Source organism: Vanacampus margaritifer, chromosome 19 (genome assembly GCF_051991255.1).
Source record: "Vanacampus margaritifer isolate UIUO_Vmar chromosome 19, RoL_Vmar_1.0, whole genome shotgun sequence".
NCBI classification, from domain to species: domain Eukaryota; kingdom Metazoa; phylum Chordata; class Actinopteri; order Syngnathiformes; family Syngnathidae; genus Vanacampus; species Vanacampus margaritifer.
The window spans coordinates 13,461,723-13,485,510 of NC_135450.1; the positions used below are offsets into that span (position 1 = coordinate 13,461,723).

A 23,788-nucleotide genomic window follows, 5' to 3' on the forward strand; every position below is an offset into this window, starting at 1 on the left:
CCCTTCAAAGTTAAAGCGAGCTCCTTCAAAGTAAGAGTGTACTATTAGGGGGAGAGACAAAGAAAAATGAAACACACACAAAGGGGCAGGCGTATTTTACATTATGCCAATGTGCTATTGCATGATATTGGCATGATATTGGCACAGGCACAGGTATTGTACAGCTGTACTTTATAGATCCTAACATTAAAGTACATCACTGCACGTGATAAAGTACTTTTTAGTCAGTTAAATGTTTTTTGAAAGAATGAGTACAACACGTACATAATTCATACAGCCACAAATATATAGTATATTATATACATCATATTTGTATATGTCTATTTTCATCTTTTAATTAATTAACGTATTTATTTATTTAATGTTTTAAATATTATATTTGTATTTTTACACTATATAAATGGGAGAGACAGAAGAAATTGCGTGTAATGCTGCTCTCTAGTGGCCACTAAGAATAAATGTTCATAAAATAAAATCAATGTCCAATTTTTGACCAGTTTTCGAAAGAACAACAACAAAAAGACATTTTAGTCATTTTATGTTGAGACAAACATAAGTTAAGTGTCCAAAATGTTAACATTTCTTAAAAGTATACAAGGAGACTGCTTCATACTTCCGGGCGCGTACCACTGCCACCTTGACAAAACACCACAAAGTGTTTGTTTTTTCACCCTTTAAATTCAAACATACTATAGTTCCAAAATCAGACGTTTCTTCCAATCGTGTTAAAAAAAGATTTTGAGGACGATTTTGAAGCGTAAATAACCCTTTCAACATCTCAAACTAAAAAGTAAAAAGAGCGTTTTGTAAACCACCCCCATCTTTTTTTAGTGAAGTGGTTCCTTCCGGTAGCTTCCGGTGCACCGACGCAGTGCTTTCACTTTATTTACCCATTTATTTCTATTTTTGCAGGTTTGTTTTTATTTTTAAATCATTTTGCTGGGATTGGGGACAAGGGAAGTGTTTGCATTGGTTTCTTTGTGCGTCCCTATTTAAATCTTCAAGCCGTTTTCTCTCGAACGTAGAAAAACAACGATAATCAAAGTTTAACTTGCACACAGACATTTAGCATATTAAATAAATACAATACACACTAGAAACTACATTTGTATGAAACGGTTTACAGATTACTTTTTAATTTAAAATTTGAACTTAATTGTGTAAAAGTTGACCTTCACTAAAGACAGCTTAAAAATGCACACCATGTCACCGATCGTCAGTGATATCTATTAGCTATAAATGTAATCCGACTTGGAAATAAATGTGACAACCTTGCCAGTTGCCATAACAATTGTATCACCTTTGATGTGATTCATTTCTACAAGAAGATGCAGGCTTCTCACTATTATAATGATGTCACATACCATCCACTTGAGAATCCCAGATGCCTGGCATGTGTTAAAACGACTTCTGCTAATTACACACATTGCCTTACTTTTATTCTCTGGATCAAAACTAATTAGGTTCAGTATCAGTTTCCATTTCAACCTACAAAGCTTCTTCAGCATTGTTTACTTGTCGCATAATTTGCTATAGCTGTAAGTGATGGAAAAGCTTAAAATGATGATGAATTTGACTTTTCTTCATTATTATTCATAAAAGTCATGTGTATTGTTTTGACAGACGCCGTCTTAAGACCGAAATGTCTCCGATCCGCCTAAAAATCCTCCCCAATGTCCGCTGTCTCTTTGACAAACTGGTTCAAGTCACAGTCGAGGGTCTCACTCCCCACAAACGGGTGGAATTGCGATCGAGCCTGGTTGACGACAAAGGAGTGATTTTCAAAGCTTCTGCCCTCTACCAAGCAGATGAAAAAGGCCTGGTAGATGTGAGTAGCGCCCCCTCTCTGGGAGGAAGTTACACCGGAGTGGAGCCCATGGGCTTATGGTGGTCCATGGGGCCGGAGACCCCCCACAAAAAGTTTGTGAAGAAAAACGTGCTGAGCCCAACTCGTGTGGAGATAGCGGTCCACATTGGAGGCACTGGGGAGATGTTAGCCAGTGAAACCAACGAGAGAGAATACATGATTGAGGGCATGAGGAGAATTCCCGTGCGAGAGGGACGCGTGCGAGGAGTCCTCTTCGTACCACCAGGTTTGTGTGTTTACTGTATTTGATCAGGAAAACAAAAGCACAAATTACAACTGAGTGTGGAACTAAACTGCCGCCTAATGTTTTTTGACGTCATTACTCGTCAATGGCAGTGAATGAAACAAAACTACTTCCAAACCTGACTTATTTTATGTCCTTTCTTTTTTTTTCCAGGGAAGGGTCCATTCCCTGGAATTCTAGATTTATATACTTTAGGCGGAGGCCTCAACGAGCAGCGAGCCAGCCTCTTGGCAAACAAAGGTTTTGTTGTGCTAGCGCTGGCCTATTACGGCTACCAAGATTTACCCAAAAATCCTAAGAACTTGGATCTGGAATACTTTGAAGAGGCTGCAGACTTTCTACAGAAACATCCAGAGGTTGGTCATTTTATTTTTATAAAGAATTCTGAAAATGTGTTAAGACTTGGGCTTTGAAATGTGAGGGCCACGATTCAATAGAAAAACTGGCTATTGGAGAGATGCTAGTCTGCTTCCTATTGTCAGGTGTCCATTAAAAAGCTCCGCCCCCACCATCCCAACCTATTTCGATATGTGGTGTGCATTATGCTAATGCACTCCCCTTGAGGGCTGATAAATGTGTGTGTTCAATTTTTCCATCTAAAGGAAATGTAGTATGAAGTACAGTACAGTATACTGTGCCCATTGTATTGCAGGTTCGAGGGCCTGGGATAGGCATTATATCAATGTCCCATAGTGGTGCTTTGGCATTGTCAATGGCATCTTTTTTCTCAGGAATCACAGCAACTGTCTGCATTAATGGCTGCAGTGGAAACACTGTGATTCCGTTACACTACAAAGACATCGTTATGCCGCCACTCCGCCCCGTCATATGGAAAACAAAACTTCGGAATTGGCTGATCGATATCCGCGACGTGACGCCAGATCCGAGCCTGAAAAAAAATCAAGCGTCCTTGATTCCGATCCAGCGCGCCAACTGCCACTTCCTGTTTGCCGTTTCGGAAGACGACCGCAACTGGAACAGCCCTTTTTTTGCCGAGCAAGCCGCTGACATTTTGAAAAGTCATGGCAAGGAATCCTTTCAGGTGGTTTCTTACCCAAAAGCTGGACACTTTTTGGAAGTTCCGCACATGCCGTTCTGTCCGTCTTCCTTCCATGCTGCAGTGGGAAGAGCTGTGGTGTTTGGTGGCGAGCCAAAAGCCCACTCGGCGGCTCAGCTGGACCTGTGGGAGCGAATCCAAGAGTTCTTTAAGAGACACTTGAACAACGCCAGCACTTATTAGCAAGTGTGCCAGGCATCCAAGACTCACAAATTTAGGTTAACACAACAATGATTTTTAAACTCTTTGTTATAATGATCTAAATGGCTAACGCTCAATACCACAAATTGTCTCCAAAATGATATTTCCTTTCATTATATAGCCAATATTTAAAGTGGAAGTCAACCGTAAACATTTTTTTGACAATAATATGTTATATGTGACCTCACTAGTCCAAACATGACATTCTGTTTAATATGTTTGTGGAATAAGAGTTATGGAGCAAAATCCAGCCATATTTATCCATCTCATGGGGCGGCCATTTTGCCACTTGTTGTCGATTGAAGATGACATCAATGTTGCTCAGGGCTCAGGCAACAACCAATCACAGTGACCTGTTTTCTAAACCTGAGCTGTGATTAGTTTTTACCTGAGACCTGAGCAACTGTGATGTCATCTTCAGTGGACAGTAAGTGTCAAAATGGCCGCCTCCTGAGATGGATCAAAAGGGCTGGATTTTGCTGCTTAACTCATATTCCACTAATGCAATATTAAACAGAATACCATATTTAGACCAGTGGGGCTGCATAAAATATATTATTGTCAAAAAAAAAGTTTGGGGTTGACTTCCCCTTTAACTCATTCACTGCCATTGACGCCTATAAACGTCAAAAATTCATTTGAACTATTTCTATTAGTTTAAGATTTTTTTTTCCACTTTTGATATCAAAAGTATGAAAGCCTAGACATTTTTTTTAAATAATCTTTTTTTTTATTTTTTAGAAAAGATTATAAAAAATTAGGGGCGTCAGGCGATCATTTAAAAAAATAAAATAATAATCACATGACTTCAATAGTTAGCTCACAATTAATCACAAATTTTATATGTGTTCTAAATGTACAATAAAAAAAATTCTAGGTTTTAATGATCTTGTTAACAAAAGTGGGGGAAAAAATGTTAAACTAATATGAATAGTTCAAATGAATTTTTGACGTCTGTAGCCGTCAATGGCAGTGAATGAGTTAAATATTAGTTAGTGTTTTTTTTGCCATTGTCCAACATTAATAGCAGTAGTTGCAGCAATTTGTAGCTGGAATAAGATCATTTAGATTTATAAAGCAAAACTCCACCCCTATGTAAACTCCTAACAACATAAAGTGTAAAACAGTAAGAAACCCATTTTTCATTTTGGAGAGCACTTATTATTCAATTCAATATCAATTATTATGTTATTTGTACTTGTAACATAGATAAATCATAAATAGATGTCACTTGCCGTGATAATTCAAAAGCATGTTTTGCTGTCGACAATAATATAAATTTGTCCTGGTACTTGATTAATTAAAAATAAATACTAGAGGTGTTGACAAAAGTGTAATAATTGTGTGTGTTTTTTTTTCTTTAAAGGGACATTCAGTTATCTAGCAGTCAAAGAATAGCATTAGAAGCACGCACTACGGTGGCTCAGAGAGACCACATTTCACAAGCCTACCACTAATTCTTATTTTGCGTTGAGCCAAAAGCCCGATCGAGCCGGAATTAGCCGGAGCAGCTAACGAGTGGCTAGCAGGGATTAGTCGGAGCCACAGTGGCTAACGAGCCTGCTAGCGGGAGAAGCTAGTAAAAAAAAAAAAAGTTACTAAAAGCTTGCGAGAGCAAAGCAGAAAGTGACAAGTGACGGGCCCGAATCACGGGAGTTGGTTAGTTAGTGACGACTGACACAGCTGTGGAAGGTACCGTAAGCTATTGTCGACTCATTGGGTCCGACACTCGATGCAGTACCACCCGGGCTAACTACATTCGCAAAGTTGTCCTTTGGGCATGCGTAGTAGGAAGATGGCAGTGAAACATGACAGCTCTTGGTGAGAAATTTTGCATACTGTTGAGTTCACCACTAGATGGCGCTAGGGATCACTCACTGTCCCTTTAATCAAAATTAACATGGTGTTAACTTGCCATTGGGTATTTTATGAGAACCTGAACAGCCGGTCCATTTTGGTTACAGAAAGATTACAGAAGCCGCCCTCAGGCAACAGCAGCTTCCATTTAAATACTGTTTCCACATTATTCGCCCAACCAGTACAGCTAAAGTATCAATGCTGCGGATTTTTCCAGGATCCAGGTAGGATTTTAATGCAAACTAATGAAGATTGAGTTTTAAGCAAATCTTACACTTTCATTTGTCGGTGTCTGTGATTTGGGAGTCCTGCCTTAGATTAGGATTTGTTTTCGGATTTGACGCTGTGGCAACTCCAATAAAAAGTAACGTTCAGGCCATTTGTGCGACTCCCAAGAACTGGAATGGCGTCCTCTCAGATCCGCTTAAAAATCTTCCCCGGCGTCCGCTGTCTTTTTGACAAACTGGTTCAAGTCAAAGTCGAGGGTCTCGCTCCGCACAAACTGGTGGAATTAAGATCCAGGCTAGTTGACGACAAAGAAGTGATTTTTAAAGCTTCTGCCCTCTACCAAGCTGATAAAAAAGGCCTGGTAGATGTGAGTAGCGCCCCCTCTCTGGGGGGAAGTTACACCGGAGTGGAGCCCATGGGTTTATGGTGGTCCATGGCGCCAGAGACCCCGCACAGAAAACTTGTGAAGAAGAACGTTGTGACTCCGACTGTAGTGGAAATAGCCGCCCACAATGTAGTCACTGGAGAGATGATAGCCTCTGAAACCAACCAGCGGGAATACATGATGGAGGGCATGAGGAGAATTCCCGTGCGAGAGGGACGCGTGCGAGGAGTCCTCTTCATACCACCAGGTTCGTTTGCTCATTTTGTGACAATAATTCCATACAAATGATTTTATGTCCTTTTTTTTTTTTTTTTTTTGCAGGAGAGGGTCCATTCCCCGGAATTGTTGATTTATACACTTTTGGTGGAGGACTCAGTGAGCAGCGAGCAAGCCTGTTGGCCAACAAAGGTTTTGTTGTGCTGGCATTAGCTTATTATGGCTACCAAGATTTACCCAAAAATCCTAAACGCTTGGATTTGGAATATTTTGAAGAGGCTGTGAACTATCTGCAGCATCATCCCAAGGTTTGGAAATTCTTATTAATACAAGTAGAATGTAGACCTGATGAATAATTCTAAAAAAAAAGTGTTGTTTTACTCCCAGCCATTTTCACTGAAGTAAGCTCCTTCGCCCTCGGGCTCTTTTTACTAGATTTTGACTGATATTGTAAATTCCACAGAATATTTAGTTCTATTGCTATAAAAACATGGAACCCACCAAAAGAAAGATTAGAGTCTCAGGGGAAAAAAAAAGTATATATCTGTTTCGGTTTTGCAGAAATTAGCATTAGAATACAGTGGCCCAAAAAACTGATCTCTTATACTCTGCTGCCACCTGCTGGCCGTTTTTTGTAATAGCTACCCTTGCTTTAAGCCACCTCTTCATGTTAGAAGCTGCATCGAAGCCTTCTGCTTCTGCTCTTGCATAAAAACAAAACAAAAACATATAAATACGTTTTTGGGAATGAAGGACAAAGTATTAAAAACGTATTTAGACGTTTTTGGGGGTTTGAATGAGTTAAAAATAATTTATGAGCTAAAATATGGTTTATTGAAGATGTTATACAAATTGTGAAAATAGATGTTACTGTATGTGTTCTTTACAGGTCGGAGGTCCAGAGGTCGGCATTATATCCATATCTCATAGTGGCGCTTTAGCCTTGTCGATGTCATCTTTTCTTACATGCATCAAAGCAACCGTGTGCATCAACGGCTGCAATGCAAATACCGTGTTTCCGTTACACTACAAAGACATTGTCATACCACCACTTCCATTATTGATGGAGAATATTCAAATGACACAATCCGGTGTTATCGATATAACTGATGTCACGCCGGACCCAACAGTGGGGAAAAATCGAGCGTCTTTAATTCCAATCGAGCGCGCCGACTGCAACTTCCTGTTCGCAGTTTCAGAAGACGACCGCAACTGGAGCAGTGCGCTTTTTGCCAAGCAAGCCGCGGAAATGTTGAAAAGTCACGGCAGGGAATCCTTTCAGGTGGTTTCGTATCCCGAAGCGGGTCACCTGTTGGAAGTTCCTCACATGCCATTTTGTCCGTCTTCTTTCCACGCTGCATTGGGAAGGGCTGTGGTGTTTGGTGGGCAGCCAAAGGCCCACTCGGGGGCTCAGCTGGACCTGTGGGAGCGGGTCCAAGAGTTTTTCAAGAGACACTTGAACGACAAGAGCACTTAGAAAGTTTGTAGGCATTACAAGCTGGGATTATTGGCAGTCAAAGTCAACCTTATTTATCATATCTCATAACTTTGGACAGCCCTCAAGTGTTGTTTTGTGCCAGTTGGTAAATTGGTGTGGTTAGCCATCAGGTTATAAATGCCTTCTTTGCTGAAATGAACTTGGATCGCTTCCAAGTCCTTGTGAACCTAAAAAAAAAAAAAAAAAAAACGGTGTAGAAAATGGATTGATAATTTAGTTGGTGATGGCTACAACTGATTGACAGAGTGATAGACGGATCATTAGACACCAATATTCAGTTTTTTTAACTTTTCTAAAAATTTAACAGAAGTAAAAAAATGTACACTCTAAAAACAGTTGGGTCAAAAATAACCCAACTATGGGTCAAAAATGGACCGATCCTCTACTTTGAGTCAAGAAATGGGTCTTTTAGTGTAAAACAACTTATAAATATTGGTCAGATCATTTACTTGGGTCAAAAAATGGGGTCATCTTGTGTAAAACAACCGAGAAAGTTGGGTCAAATTGACCCATAAAGTGGATCGGTCCATTTTTTGATCCATAATTGGGTTACTTTTGACTGGTTTTAGAGTGTGTTACGGCAATAAAATTGATTGCAACTGGACTGTTTTGATGCTGTTTTTTTTTCTGGATTTTATCTTTCAAAGTTGCTATACATGCACATTTGGGTTCACTTAATGTACTGTATATTGAATTTCATATTAGCGCATTAAGCTGTCAAGTAAATGCATTGCAATGCATTTTTCATTTTTATAACTTTGGAGTGTTAGGGTACCAAGTACTTTTTTTTTTTTTTTTTTAAAGCACTCACAGTGTTACTGGTGGTAAGATTAGAATTGACCTTATACCAACTACCACCTTTAAAATAAACAGTTTTATTGAATAATAATGATCTAGGCGGCTCCAGGCTGTTTAATGACATCTGACTAGAAATGATATTTATCATGTGAACTGTTCCTGAGTGTGTGTGTGTGTGTGTGTGCGCTATTTTGGCCATTTGCACAAACCAAAGAGGAATGTCACAAGGTGCTGTGAGAGGACAAACAGAACAAGGTAACAGTATTTCTTTGCGTAGTCAACATGTCAAGCTAAACCTTAACCAACCATAAACAACACTGGAGTTCTCAACAGATGTCATACAAGCGCTATAAAAAATTTTATGGATGGTTGGTCATCTATCATATAATGACAGGCAAAACAATTTTATGGCAAAGGTGCAGTAAACCTGTGTACTGTACTTGTCATTCAACGGAATAATAGCTTTGTGTTTAATGAAACACTCCCTGATTTTCAACTCAGTAAGTACATTTATAAGTGAATTTTGTGCACTGTGATTAATGGTCAATTAATTCAAATCAAAACGTAAAATACACAATGGCACAAAAATCTCAAAACCCTTTTTTAAATGTTTTATTTTATTTAGGTTTGTTCCTGCTTGTTTATGGATGTGTTGAACAAAGTTCTGGATATGTGAGCTTTTTGTTTCATGACGTTATGACTGCGGATGGTAGGATAAACATTGACTTCCTTCCCAGCCATGTTGTTTTATGGAGAACCAAAATAATAAATAAATAAAAGTGAAAATAAAAATGGATATTTAAAATATCATTTAAAAATGGAACAAAAAAATAATATGAATTGAGATTTAAAAAAAATAAATAAAAATAATTAAAAGTAAAAATTAATAACTACTGTGGCTGGTATGATAAACAGTGACTTCCCAGCCATGTGAGGACCAAAAATAATAAATAGATAAAAGTATAAAATAAAAAATATATATACAACATATTATTAAAAAATTAAATAAAGAAATAATATAAATTGAAATAAAAACAAAAATGAATACAAAAATAAAAACAAGATTAAAAATATAAATATAAAAATAAATGTGGAAATAAATACAAAAATTAATATAATTAAATAATAAATAAAAACGCTCTGCAATTATGTTTGTTTAGACGTCCTGCTTTGAATGTGGCAGTGCAATTACAAAAAAAAAAAACGCATGCTGTTTTGAGGGAGATTTAACAGACATCAATTCACCAAGTGAGCAATGTGGCTGCTTATCATTCATAAGGAGCTCGGAGGTGCCATAAAAGGAGGAGCCCCCCCCCCCCCCACACCGCCCCCCCCCCAAGACCCCCACCCTTCTTGCTACTCTCGAAGTCGCGCGTGTCATGTTGTGAAATATTCATTCTTCTTGGGAGCTCCACACCAGCCAGTCGACCAATGGGCGACCTCGCACGGTGCAGCAGGAGTCTGACAACCACGAACCGAAAGAAAGGGAGAGAGGAGGCAAGCCGCATCCACCAAATGGACGCATCGGAACCAGCAGCCGTGCATGACTGTTTTTTGTCCTATGCACTGCGATGTCGTTGTCCGTTTCCAATTCAATGATGCACGCGTTCGGATACGTGCTTTCGATTCGGTGCGTGCTTGGCCATCGTCTCCAATCGCCGCGACCTCAAATGTTTCATATCAAGTGCCGCCAGCGTTCATAAAAGCCCCAAAAACACAATACGATATGGATAGTGGGAGTTGGGCTGCAATGGTCGGGGACGGCGCATCCAACATGACAGCTTCTCATATCTGGCTGAGTGTCCTCAACTCCTCCAGCCCGCCGACCCCCTGGGGCAGCCGTCTGCCAGCCGAGGGGACCGCGCTGGACGACCGGAACCGGCTGATCTGGGAGCAAGCTTACCGTGACTTCACCACCGCCGTCCAGGTTCTCATCCTCATTGGTTCGCTGCTCGGTAAGTCTGGATGCATTTGAATTGCTCAGATTAAGAAATGATGTTAACATGGCAAGCCATGGACATAACGTCCAATGTTTTAAAATGGGTGTCATGATTTGGATTCATACTGATAAACTGTTGGTGTTTTATTTAACCCTGGAGAACCCACGGGGTCAAATTTGGCCCCTATAAATTCTGCTACTCAAATAACAAAGACCTTTTTTTTTTTTTTACAAATTTAACTTCAAAAGTCCAGAGTGCCACTTCTGACCCCTGCATGGGGCCATCTAGTGGATGAATATTACACTTACACAAGCCAGAGTGACAAGATGGCTGCCAACATGCTGTTTTGTTGAGCTGGAAATCAATCCAAACAAAACCATCTTCTCAGCAAACCATCAGATGGTAAAATTGTGTTTTTTTTTTTGTTAATCTATTTCATATCATGTTGCAGAATGCCTAGGAGTATGTTTTATATATATATATTTTTTTGATAAATTAGCAACTCTGAGCTAGTTCAAAAAACAAGGGTTAAAATTGAAAAAAACATATTTTGGTGTTCAGTGAGCTTATAGCAGTCATTTAATGTAGAATTCATAATTTTCCAAAGAAGAAAAGGGTTCTTGGGTTCTCCACGGTTAAAATAGTCCAATCAGGTGGTCCTTCGAGAAAGCTTCAATTTATGTTTCTTAGTAATTAGTAGGAACAATTAAGAAGACCTAATATAACTGCATGTCAGCGCAGTGGCAGTGCGATAGCGGTTAACGCGTGCGTCTCACAGTTTTGTGGTTCCGGGTTCAAAGGTCACCTGGCTCAGGCCCTCCGCTATGAAATTAGCATGTTCTCTGTGTTCTTGTTTGGGGTTTTATCAGGCTACTCGGGTTTCAAAAGCATGCAGGTTAGGTGTTGACGCCAGCGTGAATGATTGTTTGTCTATATTGTATTGTATATGCCCTGCCATTGATTGGCAACCACTCAAGGCTGTCAGCTTGAACAGGCTCTAACTCACCCGCGACCTTAATGATGACAAGCGCTAGAGCAACAGATGGATGGATAATTATTTATGTCTCGTATTAACTTTTATTGACCGTAAAATGTATTGTTTTTCCAAGTCAAAATCAATGCCGAGCTATGAAGTCGCTCGGGGACTTGTAAGTATGCTTACAGAAGTGCTCGTCAACAGCTAAAAAAATATATCTAGGGAACTAGAATAAGCTTCAAATTTGTTTAAGGTGTTATTTGTTTACATACATAACAAAAAAAAGTCTATTTCATAGGAATCCAATTAAAAAAAATGTGTGAAGCTTAATGATGTTTCACAGTTTTGATAGTGTTGACTCGGGCTGTTATGTGTAGACACAATATTTGTCGCTGAGCCTTCACGCTAACAACACCTTATTAACAAAACCCTCTGTAAAAAATATTTTTGGGGTAATTAGTATACATTTGCTATCTATTTTAGGATAGAAATGCACAGCAGACTAAAGCCGAGAAAGATGCCCTAAAAAGGTTACGTTACATCAAAAAGTTATGTAGTACCATAACTGTTTGAGAATTAAAATGGTAAAAGGTGTTGGCTAATGCGCTTTCGCTAGCCATAATTTTATGTCATTTACATTTGCTTCGTCATCATTTATCTGCTTTCCTGGCAATATGCTACTGGCTAACCCAGCGTGTTTAGAAAGACCTGCACTGTGACAGAGAAACGTTCTTAATAAAACAGGTTAATAACAGTTTTTCATCCAGGACATTTCAGTTATTTTCCCAATCGGCGGCAGTGACCTGTTTTCCAACAGTTCGTGTCAACACGTAACATCTGTGATATAATCCTGCTCGATACCGTTGACAATGTTCGAATAATTATATTTAGACCATGCGTCTGTATGTAATCAAACAGAGGCCCATACATTGACAACAATCATTAACCCCCAATTTAAATCCGGGCCTCACGCTAATTTGGTACTAACAACCCTCTTTGCATCATGACTTAGGGATGCAAATGTTAACGAAATCTGGATTCACTGTTGTAGACCGCGTCGTGTTGATCTTACTAACATAGACATTGAATACCCGTAATCAAACTGAGCAGCGTTCATTAGAAAAGGTCAGTGCTAATCTAAATGAGTGAACATGATAAGCGGGTGCAATGTAATGCGGGGCTTGTTCAGCTGATGATACTGACAATTAGCATATGTCAATTGGAGAGGAGTCTCAAAAGTGTTCACATTATAATGAGCTAGCTAGCTATCATCATAGTATCTATCTATCTAGCTAAAGAGATAGTTAGATAGCTATCATCTAGCTAGCTAGCTAGGCAGCTAGGGACATAGCTATTTAGCAAGCTAATAGATAGATAGATAGATAGATAGATGGATAGATAGATAGATAGATAGAAGATGGATGGATGGATGTAACTGACAATTAGCATATCTCAATTGGAGAGGAGTCTCAAAAGTGTTCACATTATAGTGAGCTAGCTAGCTATCATCATAGTATCTATCTATCTAGCTAAATAGATAGTTAGATAGCTATCATCTAGCTAGCTAGCTAGGCAGTTAGGGACATACTGTAGCTATTTAGCAAGCTAATAGATAGCTAGATAGAAGATGGATGGATGGATGTAAATAAATGTAATTTCCCACATGGATGTCCTAAAAATAATCTTAAAACGAATGATGAGACATTATTTTTGGCATTTTTGGACACTCGGAATGTTATGATGAGACTTCAAAGCTCTTCATTCTGTCCCCCCAGGGAATGCCACCGTATTGTGGTGCACCTGCTCCACAAACGTCTTCAAATCGGTGACCAATCGCTTCATCAAGAACCTGGCCTGCACGGGTATCTGCGCCGGACTGGCGTGCGTTCCCTTCGACGTGGCGCTGGGCTCCAGCCCTCATTGCTGCTGGTGGCTTCACACGCTGTTGCTCTGCAAGACCATCAAGTTCCTCCACAAACTCTTCTGCTCGGTCACCGTGCTCAATTTCAGCGCCATTGCGCTGGACAGGTCGGTTCACAATACAATTGAGGAAACTTAATCCAGATAAAAGTGTAAATGGTTGGCTGTAGTATTTGTGCTGAAGGTCATCGTCCATTGTGTCTCCAGATACTATTCAGTACTATACCCGCTTGAGAGGAAGATCTCCGATGCAAGATCCAGGGATCTGGTCATCTACATTTGGGTCCACTCGGTGGTGGTGAGTCTTCCTGTGTTTGCCGTTACCAACGTCACCGACGTGTACGTGACATCGTCCTGCTCAAAAGACCACGCTCGCTCCCTGGGGCACACGCTGTACGTGTCGATCTACAACATCACCACCATCATCCTCCCTCTGGCGTTGGTCTTCTTCTTCATGCTGCTCATCCGCAGAGCGCTCAGCGCCAGCCAGAAGAAGAAGGTGATCATCGCGGCCTTGCGGACGCCGCAGAACAGTATCTCCATCCCGTACGTGTCTCGACGAGAGGCCGAGCTGCACGCCAGTCTCCTGGCAGTCGTGCTGGCGTTCTCCGTCTGCAGCGCCCCCTATGGCGCTTTGGTTGTCTATCGAACCCTTTTGGTAGACCCCAAAGAGCTGCCTGCATCACTGTACCTCACGGCTTTATGGCTGCCTAAGATGTCCCTGCTCACCAACCCGCTTTTGTTCCTAACTGTGAACCGCTCGGCACGCCACAGTTGCCTGGAACTGCTTTCCAGGATCCAAAGACGCTACAGCCGACGGAACCTGGTCAGCACGGGGGCGATGGCATCTCTGGGCGGGGAGGTTGTGGTAGGAGAACCAGTGGGACTGGAGACCGCGGGTCGCTCTGGAAGCCAGCTTCTGGAGATGTTCAACATCGGCCAACAGCATATTTTCCGTCCCTCTGAGGAAGAAGAGGACAACGTAGCAAATGGATTAGAGGGCCCAAAAGAGGACCACAAGAACGAGTCACGACTAAGAGGCCTCCGGGCACACGTTATTACCAAAAACGACCTGCTGCAGAGACACGGAGGCGGGCTGACAAAAGAAGGCACGACCACGATGCCAAAACCGCGTTCATCTCCAGTCCACACGTGTACTTATACCTCATCGTCACAGGTGGCGCCGGCTACGCTTCCGGAAACAGAAGACCCCACCCAGTTTGGGTTCGGACCCTTTGAGCTGCCTCCTCAGTGGTTACCTGAGACGAGGAACAGTAAGAAGAGGCTACTTCCGCCATTGGGTAACACGCCTGAGGAGCTCATCCAGACCAAACTGCCCAAGCCACGACCGGAAAGGCGAATAAGCAGGAACAACAAGGTCTGCATCATCTCTGCTGTGGACCCATGAACTACACCAGAGGTCCCCAACCCTGGTCCTCAGGGACCGGTATCCAGCCTGTTTTCCATGCCACCCACAGCCAACACAGGTGATTCATATCATCAGCTAATCAGCCATCTCTGGAGAAGGCTGATAACGATCTCCACCTGTGTTGGCTGTGGGAGACACGGAAAACAAGGCTGGATACCGGTCCCTGAGGATCAGGGTTGAGGACCACTGAACTACACGACTCGCAAAAAGTTGGGGATATCGAGTTTTTGGGTAAAGTTTCAGGATGAACCAAAGATGCACTTTAACCTTTACAGATAAACTTAATTTGACCTTTTCCAAACTTGGAGCTAAACAGCATGTATTGACTAATATCCTGGTTTATTTAGAGTTGGTATTTCATCAGTCGTCTTCGTCATGCTGGTCACATTTTGACATCATGAGACCAAGACGGCTTTAAACAGGATGTGCTCAGATTGAAGTGGCCATTGAGCTGAGAGTATTTCCAAATGTCATCAGCAGGTTGCGACGGAAATACAGAAAGATAAGGAAAGTCCAAGACAGGCGTAGAAGTAGACGTTCTTAGAAATGCATTCGTCGAAGGGTACGCTAATTTCACCTGTAAAGTTTATGCTGCCCGTTAGGTTCATCCTGATTTTTCACCTAAACTTTTTGGGAGTCTGGTAAATACGGTATATGTCAGAGGTGGGCATTCCATCAGTCCATCGCTGACGAACGTTCATTTTGCTGACGAATGACGAGAACCTTAAAAAAAAAATGACAGACCAAGCACTGACGGGAGCGGGTTTTTATCTGTTCGTCATTCAAGTACCCGATGCGTCGTTAAAATAAAACGGCGGACCGACAGTTTGGTTCGTTTAGAAAAAAATGACGGAAAGATTCCAATAGAGCTGACGAAAGACGGACCGGCAAACTTTTGTAAAATGCCCACCTCTTTAATATGGTAGACTGTAATTTTCCACACTGGATCTATGAAGAATGCCTGCTTTCTTTGGGCAAACACATAAATTTGTTTACATATATTGAAAATGGCACTGCTCAAATGACCTTAATATGAAATTAGTTTATATATTTCATTTTGCTGTGAATAATAAGTTTGCTCAACCAATCAGTACAATCAAACAAGTGTAGAAATTCCGTCACTGTGATAGAGGCGCGGTTGCTTGAAAATATATTTTGATAGTAAAATAATGAAACATTTTCTAAAATGTGTTATTGTGACCCCGTGTTTAATATCGTTGTTTGATACTTCTTCTTATGTAGTATATGTTGTCATCGTTTGTACTTAAAATGTCTGTGGGTTTAAAAGAATGCTGATGTACATTATACAAATGCAGATTAAAAAATATGACATTTTCAGATGTTATATTTTATATTTTATCATTTGTCGAGTGGGTGAACTCAGAACAATACGAGGCAAAGCGGCGAGGTTGTTACTGCAAGTCATCTGTAAATTGAGTAAATTGACGTTATTGATTCTCGTCCACAAAAAAAAAAAAATAATAAAAATCAATGTAAACCCACGTAACCACAAATCTATTGCGCAAACCACATCTGCTTTTCAATCTGTTATTGTTACATCGCCCCGTGTCTCCTTGGTGAAGCATATAAAGCGCACGCCTTAACCCGAACCCTATTGGAGGATCTGCACAGACCTAACCAGCAAATATTTATCAAGCTGTAAGCAAGTCAGGATTGACCACAATCCCTTTGCTATGTCTACAAAGAACCTGTGAGTCTGCATCACATCCCGCTCCTGCCCTGTGCTGTTATCATATCGCACTGTGCAATTCACACACGCCTGATTGAACAATAGCCATTGCTGCCATTTAAAAGCAAAAGAAGGAGATTGGGAATAGATTTATTGTGTTGTGCTAGGTTGGGGGCTGGACTAAATGCTAAAATAGGACCTTTTTTCGGATGTCAGTGTGACCTATAACCTGTTTTACAATAACATACAATGTTGGTGCCATTATTATTATGATATGATTATTCGTTTAGAATCCTTGAACCGCAGTAGCAGAAAAAAAAGGTAGACATTTATTCAAATGCATCCTTTTGTCCACCTCCAGTGGTTTCTCAGCATTGAGAGAGAGAGAGAGCGCCAAAGGAATTCTAGTCACCGTGATTTATGCAAATTAGCTAGCTAACTTTTGTTAGAAGCTCTTAGTTTTACATAATCTTCTTTACGAAGTAAGACCAAGCACATGATGAATGGCTGAGGTATGACTGCAGCAGGACAACGTCTCCATTTATGTGATCAGCCTTAGTTTTATGTAATCCAAGCAAGAATTGGCACAAAGTGGTATTATGTTATCGGTCATATAATTTGACGACTTTCACGATGAGGCCATGGAGTTGTTTTATTTGTCCCAGTTTACCTGTAAAAGACAATTGCCACAAAAAATATTTAATTAAATTAATATAGCCTAATTTGCTGCCATAAACTATTGAGTACCCAATAAATAGTTTAAAACTAATCCCTTAAGTGAGAAGCAGCACTGACCTATAAACATCAGTTTTACAAATCCAATTCTTCCTCTCTCCTCTTAAAGGAGAGATATTATGGGAAATCAATTTTTTAAGTGCTTGTGTCTCTGGGGTGCCTGCTCAAGCATTAAGCGTGAAATTGCACAATCAACCTATTTATGCATTTATTTAATTTAAATTAATTATTATTATTATTTTAATGTTTAAATTAAATATATATATTTTTAATGTTTAAATGTTTATTTTTTATTTAATTATTTTGGTATTTTTAATTTTTATTTATTTATTTTATTCATTTATTTATTTATTTTAATTTAATTTTGTATTTGTTTTTAATTAAATTTTGTATTTGTTTTTAATTTTATTTTATTTTATTTATTTTTTCATTTAAATCTGCCAATTTAAAAAACAAAAAAAACAAAAATGTGCCTGTAAGCAAACTGTGTTGAATTTTACTGGTATGTTTCACCAACCAAGACTTTAAAGCTAGGCTTAGAGAAGTACTGTAAATAATTGATTCATCTTGGTAATCTGATTGAGGAATATGAATCAAGCAGAAAAAAAATCCTCCTGTTTTTATTCATCTCAGGTGGCGGCCATTTTGTCCTGTACTGCCACTTGCTATCTATCACTGGCTCCCACCTGTTTTCCGGGTCTTCCACAGAGGACATCAAGCTGAGATAAATACCGTGAAAATGCGCACTGGAGCTGTTTGAATGTATTGTGCAAACACATCATCGACTAAAATAATCAATGGTTGACCCTTTGTTATGTGTTTGTCGCTTTGGAAATGAAAATGGGTCAAAAGCGTTGAATAACAACTTGATTAAAGGTTTTTTTTTTTTTTTTGGTGACCTAGTTTTGAGTTATAAAAAAAAAAAAAAGCAACAATACTGTCACATTGTTCGGTGGCTTGTCACATAACAAAGCCATTATTGAGCGAGCCCCAAAATGAAATGGAGGCTGTTGTTTAGTTGACAGCGCCATGTGGCCATTGTTGTGAATAATCCACAGAGTAAGCAGTTTAAAGGTAAAAGTTTCAATAGAAACAACTCCCACATAATATCTTCCCATTTACACCATTCAAATTTCAACTTGCTTCAAAAATGTACGCCTTTTAGGTATATAGGTATACGTTGTCTGATTTCACATTACTTACAGTACTCACACAATTTAACGTTTAATTTAATAATTAACTCATTCACTGCCATTATTGGCTATAGATGTCAAAAATTAATTTGCTCTATTTCTATTAGTTTCACATTTTCCCCACTTTTGTTGACAAGAGTATGAAAACCTATATATTATTTTATTGTACATTTAGAACAGATTATAAAATCTGTGATTAATCGTGAGTTAACTATTGAAGTCATGCGATTAATTACAATTAAAAAATGTAATATTTTTTTAATAATCTTTTCTTTTTTTAACTCTTTGACTGCCAGACGTTTTCAGAAAAGGGATGCCATGGGTGCCAGCCGATTTAAGCATTTTTGACTGATCTTTCAAGGTCCACAGAAAATTATGTGTTTGGACTATGGAAACGCACATACCACACATACCAAATGCAAGATTGAACTCTCATCTTTCATCAGAAGAAAAAGTTTGTTTCTACCTTATTCCGTTTTTCAGTAATCAACAATAGAAAATGGTTAGTTTCACCTCTGTTAAAAAAAAAAAAAAAACGTATTTTAACGTCTTTGGCACTCCTCCATAGGATTTTACTAAACGTTATTTAACGTTTTTGGCAGTCAAAGAGTGAACAAGGGGCATCAGGCGATGATTTTTTAAAATTGTAATTAATCAAATGACTTGACGAGTTAACTCAAGATTAATTACGTATTTTATATCTGTTCTAAATGTACAATAAAACTTTTTTTTTCCTAGGTTTTCATACTCTTGTTAACAAAAGTGGGGAAAAAAAGCGAAACTAATAGAAATAGTGCAAATGAATTTTTGACGTCTATAGCCGTCAATGGTAGGACAATGCGGGATGAAAGACTTCTTTTTTTCTTTTCAACTTGATCCCCGCACTAGCCCAAAACATTACTCATAACATTTAAAGCAATGAGCAAGGTAATTAATATGGTTGCCTAGCAACAGGTAACCCAGATACTGACGAGGACCGTAGATCCTGTGACAGCAACAGTCTGCCTCACTGTGAACTTAAAAAAAAAAAAAAAAAAGCAAAAAGCGCTTGGCGGAAAGTCTTATGGTGCAGTACGAGAACATGAAAAAATATATGTATATGTAATCCAGAAATAATGTCCATATTGATTGATTATTTTGAACACATAATAAATCAATCAATATGGACAATATTTGTGGATTCTATATTTCATATTCATAGACAATGAATAATCACATTGGCACACATGCGCCCAAAGATATTCATAATTCTGCGAATGTGTGTAAAGTAAAAGTACACATTTATTGAATGACAGCACAATTTTGGAAGTGACCTTTTTTGGAGCAGTCAAGTGGATGCAGGCAATTTACATAAGAGGCGATATTAGCACTTTTTACGCAGCTCTCACTCACGTTCTCATTTTCATTACACAGAAACAGTACAGCATAAGATATTCTTTGAACTGGCCGATTACCATATTGCGCAATTAAATAGGACAGTTTTAATTTGGCAGTAGATTGTAATAAAGGAGTCCCACTTTGCTTTTTCATAGATTGATTGATTGTGGTTTTGTGCTTCTTTTTCTTTTTTGATTTTTTTTGTTTTTATTTATTCACAAAATAAAGATAATCAGTCAATCGCGTTCTCTCTCTCTCTCTCTCTCTCTCTCTCTCTCTCTATCTATCTATCCATCCATCCATTTATCCATCATCCATCCATCTATCTATCCATCCGTCCATCCATCCATCCATCTATCCATCCATCTATCCATCATCCATCTATCTATCAATCATCCATCCATCCAGCTATCTATCTATCTATCTATCTATCTATCTATCTATCTATCTATCTATCTATCTATCTATCTATCTATCTATCTATCTATCTATCTATCATCCATCCATCTATCTATCCGTCCGTCCATCCATCCATCCATCTATCATCCATCCATCCATCTATCTATCATCCATCCATCCATCCATCCATCTATCTATCATCCATCCATCTATCCATCCATCCATCTATCTATCCATCCGTCCATCCATCCATCCATCCATCCATCTATCTATCATCCATCCATCCATCCATCTATCCAGCATCCATCTATCTATCTATCATCCATCCATCTATCTATCCATCCGTCCATCCATCCAGCCATCCATCTATCTATCATCCATCCATCCATCCATCCATCTATCCAGCATCCATCTATCTATCTATCATCCATCCATCTATCCATCCATCTATCTATCTATCCGTCCATCCATCCATCCATCCATCCATCTATCTATCATCCATCCATCCATCCAGCCATCTATCTATCATCCATCTATCCATCCATCCATCCATCCATCTATCTATCATCCATCATCCATTCATCATCCATCCATCCATCCATCCATCTAGCCATCCATCCATCTATCATCCATCCATCTATCTATCATCCATCCATCCATCCATCCATCTATCTATCTATCTATCTATCTATCTATCTATCTATCTATCTATCTATCTATCTATCTATCTATCTATCTATCTATCTATCTATCTATCTATCTATCTATCTATCTATCTATCTATCTATCTATCTATCTATTAGCTTGCTAAATAGCTATGTCCCTAGCTGCCTAGCTAGCTAGCTAGATGATAGCTATCTAACTATCTATTAAGCTAGATAGATATACTATGATGATAGCTAGCTAGCTCTTTATAATGTGAATGCTTTTGAGACTCCTCTCCAATTGAGATATGCTAATTGTCAGTTACATCCATCCATCCATCTTCTATCTATCTATCGATCTATCTATCTATCTATCTATCTATCTATCTATCTATCTATCTATCTATCTATCTATCTATCTATCTATCTATCTATCTATCTATCTATTAGCTTGCTAAATAGCTATGTCCCTAGCTGCCTAGCTAGCTAGCTAGATGATAGCTATCTAACTATCTATTAAGCTAGATAGATATACTATGATGATAGCTAGCTAGCTCTTTATAATGTGAATGCTTTTGAGACTCCTCTCCAATTGAGATATGCTAATTGTCAGTTACATCCATCCATCCATCTTCTATCTATCTATCGATCTATCTATCTATCTATCTATCTATCTATCTATCTATCTATCTATCTATCTATCTATCTATCTATCTATCTATCTATCTATCTATCTATCTATCTATCTTCCTTCCATCTTTGGCCTCAAAGCTATCATCAAAGAAACACAACAGCTCTCGTATTGTATGCAGCATTGTGAAAGAAATACAATCTATATATTTTTTGTTCTATTATGGATGATGACTCTCAGCAGTGAGTAAAGTGGTGAACGGGTGTGAGGAAGAAGACGGGGAAGAGGAACAATCGGCTCTCTTCAGGTGAATGGTGACTATATAACATCCCCAAGGCAACACCTAATCTATTTCATAAAAGTGTACCCGGGTTGAAAGCATGTAACATCCTCACTACCAAATGACAAGAGAACATACCAGGCCAATCATACATGTTAGATGGCTTTACAGAGCGCCTCTGTGGCTCCATCTAGAAAATAAAACTAAAATAACATAATTTAGTAAGAAGCGGGATTGAAATGTTTACAGTTTTTTTCTTGAAACCGAGATGACATTTTCAAAATACCATGGACAAATCCCATTTTCCCAGGTTTTCATACTCTTGTTAACAAAAGTGAGAAAAAATTTAAACAGAAATAGTTCAAAAGAATTTTTGACGTCTATAGCCGTCAATGGCAGTGAATGAGATAATTTTATTTCGTTAGCGGCACCGCTGCTGTTGTGAGAAAACATCTAATGATTTTGACTTGCGGTGTTCACAGAATGCCAAAGGGAAGATGCATTTTGGGGGCACTGACTACTTGAATGACATACCAATTTGATTTTGACTCATAGGCGATCTGTTTTGGGAGAGATATGAGCTTTTGCAAATGAATGGATTCAAGTCTGTTTGGCCAAATGAGCTTGCAGTTTTGAAAATGTCATCTCAGTTTCAATAAATGCGCCAAACCTATGGAGAAAAACTGTAAGATGCAGCAACAGATATAACGATGGATTTTTTTTATTTTTAAATCATGCTTCGTGACGCTGGATTCAGAGTGATGAAGATTAAACAAATCAATAATCATGTTTTAAACTTACAACAGCAATTGTAGTTGTTTTTCTTGTCAATCAATCTTGAGCATCTTTGAAATGTCGTGATTTGTGTTTTTGTTGACTTGCGCATTGTTTTCTTTAGATTTAGTTTGGTTTCATGTTATGTTTTGGTTTTCCTATGTGCCATGTTAATAGCTTTTGTCACCATCACCACAAATCCTTGACAAATGTAGATTAAATGCAAATTAATGGACCAAACGCTCATTGTAAATTATATGGATATCTTGGAATGTGGAATATACTCTTACGTTTAACAAAAGCCCCTCAAATCTTGCTTTAACATTTTTGCTTCAGTCACAACTTCAATTGAATTAAAGAACAATAATAATAATAATAATAATAATAATAATAATAATAATAATAATAATAATAATAATAATAATAATAAAAACATGTATGGGATTTAAAATAAAAAGCCTGAAAGTGAAAGTGAAGCCTTGTTTCATGGGTGTGGCCATTTTGGAAATTGTTGTCGGCCATGTTGTTGCACTAATGAATCAGGACTGCCCCCAATATGTCGTAATTGGAACTACACCATTTATTTTTAATTTTTATTTAATTATTATTATTATTTTTTTTGTACCCAGTAGTGAAGGATATAAGTTGGGCAGTTGGTTATTTAATTTGTGTTAAGTTTATCAACAAAAATGATGCCGGTCTTTCAATCCTCCAATAGAGGGCAGTAGTGCACAAATTTTAAATGCAATGGCACCTGCAGAAAATGCTTATGTCACGCATACCTCATTTAGACGCAGTTAACCAACATAGACAGAAGAGCTAGTTTTTGTGCCGCTTGGAGGCATAGTGGAGTGAAGAATACAGTAAACTTTTGAAACAAGCCATAAAGACAATCTCACTCTCATGCCAGAAGCACCTCCTGGGTGCCAAATTGCCATTTATTTATTTATTTACTTATTTATCAAGGGTGCCTCGCCAGCAAATGCAAGCAAGAGTGTGGACACAATACAATTTGACGGTTTTGTTCAAAATAATTCATACTGCTGACCAATTCAAATGGTGAAAAACGCACGCACACACAAAAAAAATCGAACTGATAGCTCAGCACTATGTCCCTATAAAAAGGCATTTTTAGAAGCTGCTCTTATGTTTTATGTGGATTTGTCGCAATGGTTTTCATTCTGGTTTTACCCTAGTTTCCTTTTCTCACTTTTTTTTTCTTACAAGGGAGGTCGTGTGGTTTCTAGCATCTTTCATTCTCTGCAGCAGCTCAAGTTGTTTGTTGACACGTTTTGCAGTGTAACTCGATTGGCTGGACGAGAGAGGTTTGATCGCTTCTCTTAAGGTGTTCTTGTGCCATCTGAGTTGGGATTTAGATGTTAAATTGTTTTACATTACATGCCAGATCCACCACACCAGCATCTCCTGAAATCCAGAATTTGCTTTCCC

The 23,788-nt window shown here is 38.8% G+C and overlaps 3 protein-coding genes across 6 annotated transcripts; all 3 read left to right on the forward strand.

Annotated features, from left to right (window-relative positions):
• Nucleotides 1–62: 62 nt before the first annotated feature.
• On the forward strand, nt 63–3,615 carry acot20 (acyl-CoA thioesterase 20). 4 transcript variants are annotated; one of them, XM_077552384.1, is made up of 4 exons: nt 63–153; nt 1,624–2,093; nt 2,265–2,467; nt 2,764–3,615. In XM_077552384.1, exons 2-4 carry the CDS (start codon nt 1,643–1,645, stop codon nt 3,349–3,351), a joined length of 1,242 nt encoding a protein of 413 aa, XP_077408510.1. In that variant the 5' UTR covers nt 63–153; nt 1,624–1,642; the 3' UTR covers nt 3,352–3,615. The 4 variants fall into 4 exon arrangements, with proteins under 4 accessions (XP_077408510.1, XP_077408509.1, XP_077408512.1 ...); XM_077552383.1 differs by lacking the exon at nt 63–153 and adding an exon at nt 829–912; XM_077552386.1 differs by lacking the exon at nt 63–153 and adding an exon at nt 829–912 and having other exon boundaries at nt 2,843–3,039.
• Nucleotides 3,616–3,820: 205 nt separating this feature from the next.
• Nucleotides 3,821–8,157, forward strand: LOC144039244 (acyl-coenzyme A thioesterase 1-like). Its single transcript, XM_077552382.1, has 3 exons — nt 3,821–6,086; nt 6,161–6,363; nt 6,945–8,157. Exons 1-3 carry the CDS (start codon nt 5,630–5,632, stop codon nt 7,530–7,532), a joined length of 1,248 nt encoding a protein of 415 aa, XP_077408508.1. The 5' UTR covers nt 3,821–5,629; the 3' UTR covers nt 7,533–8,157.
• Nucleotides 8,158–9,758: 1,601 nt separating this feature from the next.
• On the forward strand, nt 9,759–16,013 carry gpr176 (G protein-coupled receptor 176). Its single transcript, XM_077552732.1, has 3 exons — nt 9,759–10,306; nt 13,043–13,295; nt 13,395–16,013. Exons 1-3 carry the CDS (start codon nt 9,895–9,897, stop codon nt 14,593–14,595), a joined length of 1,866 nt encoding a protein of 621 aa, XP_077408858.1. The 5' UTR covers nt 9,759–9,894; the 3' UTR covers nt 14,596–16,013.
• Nucleotides 16,014–23,788: the final 7,775 nt, after the last annotated feature.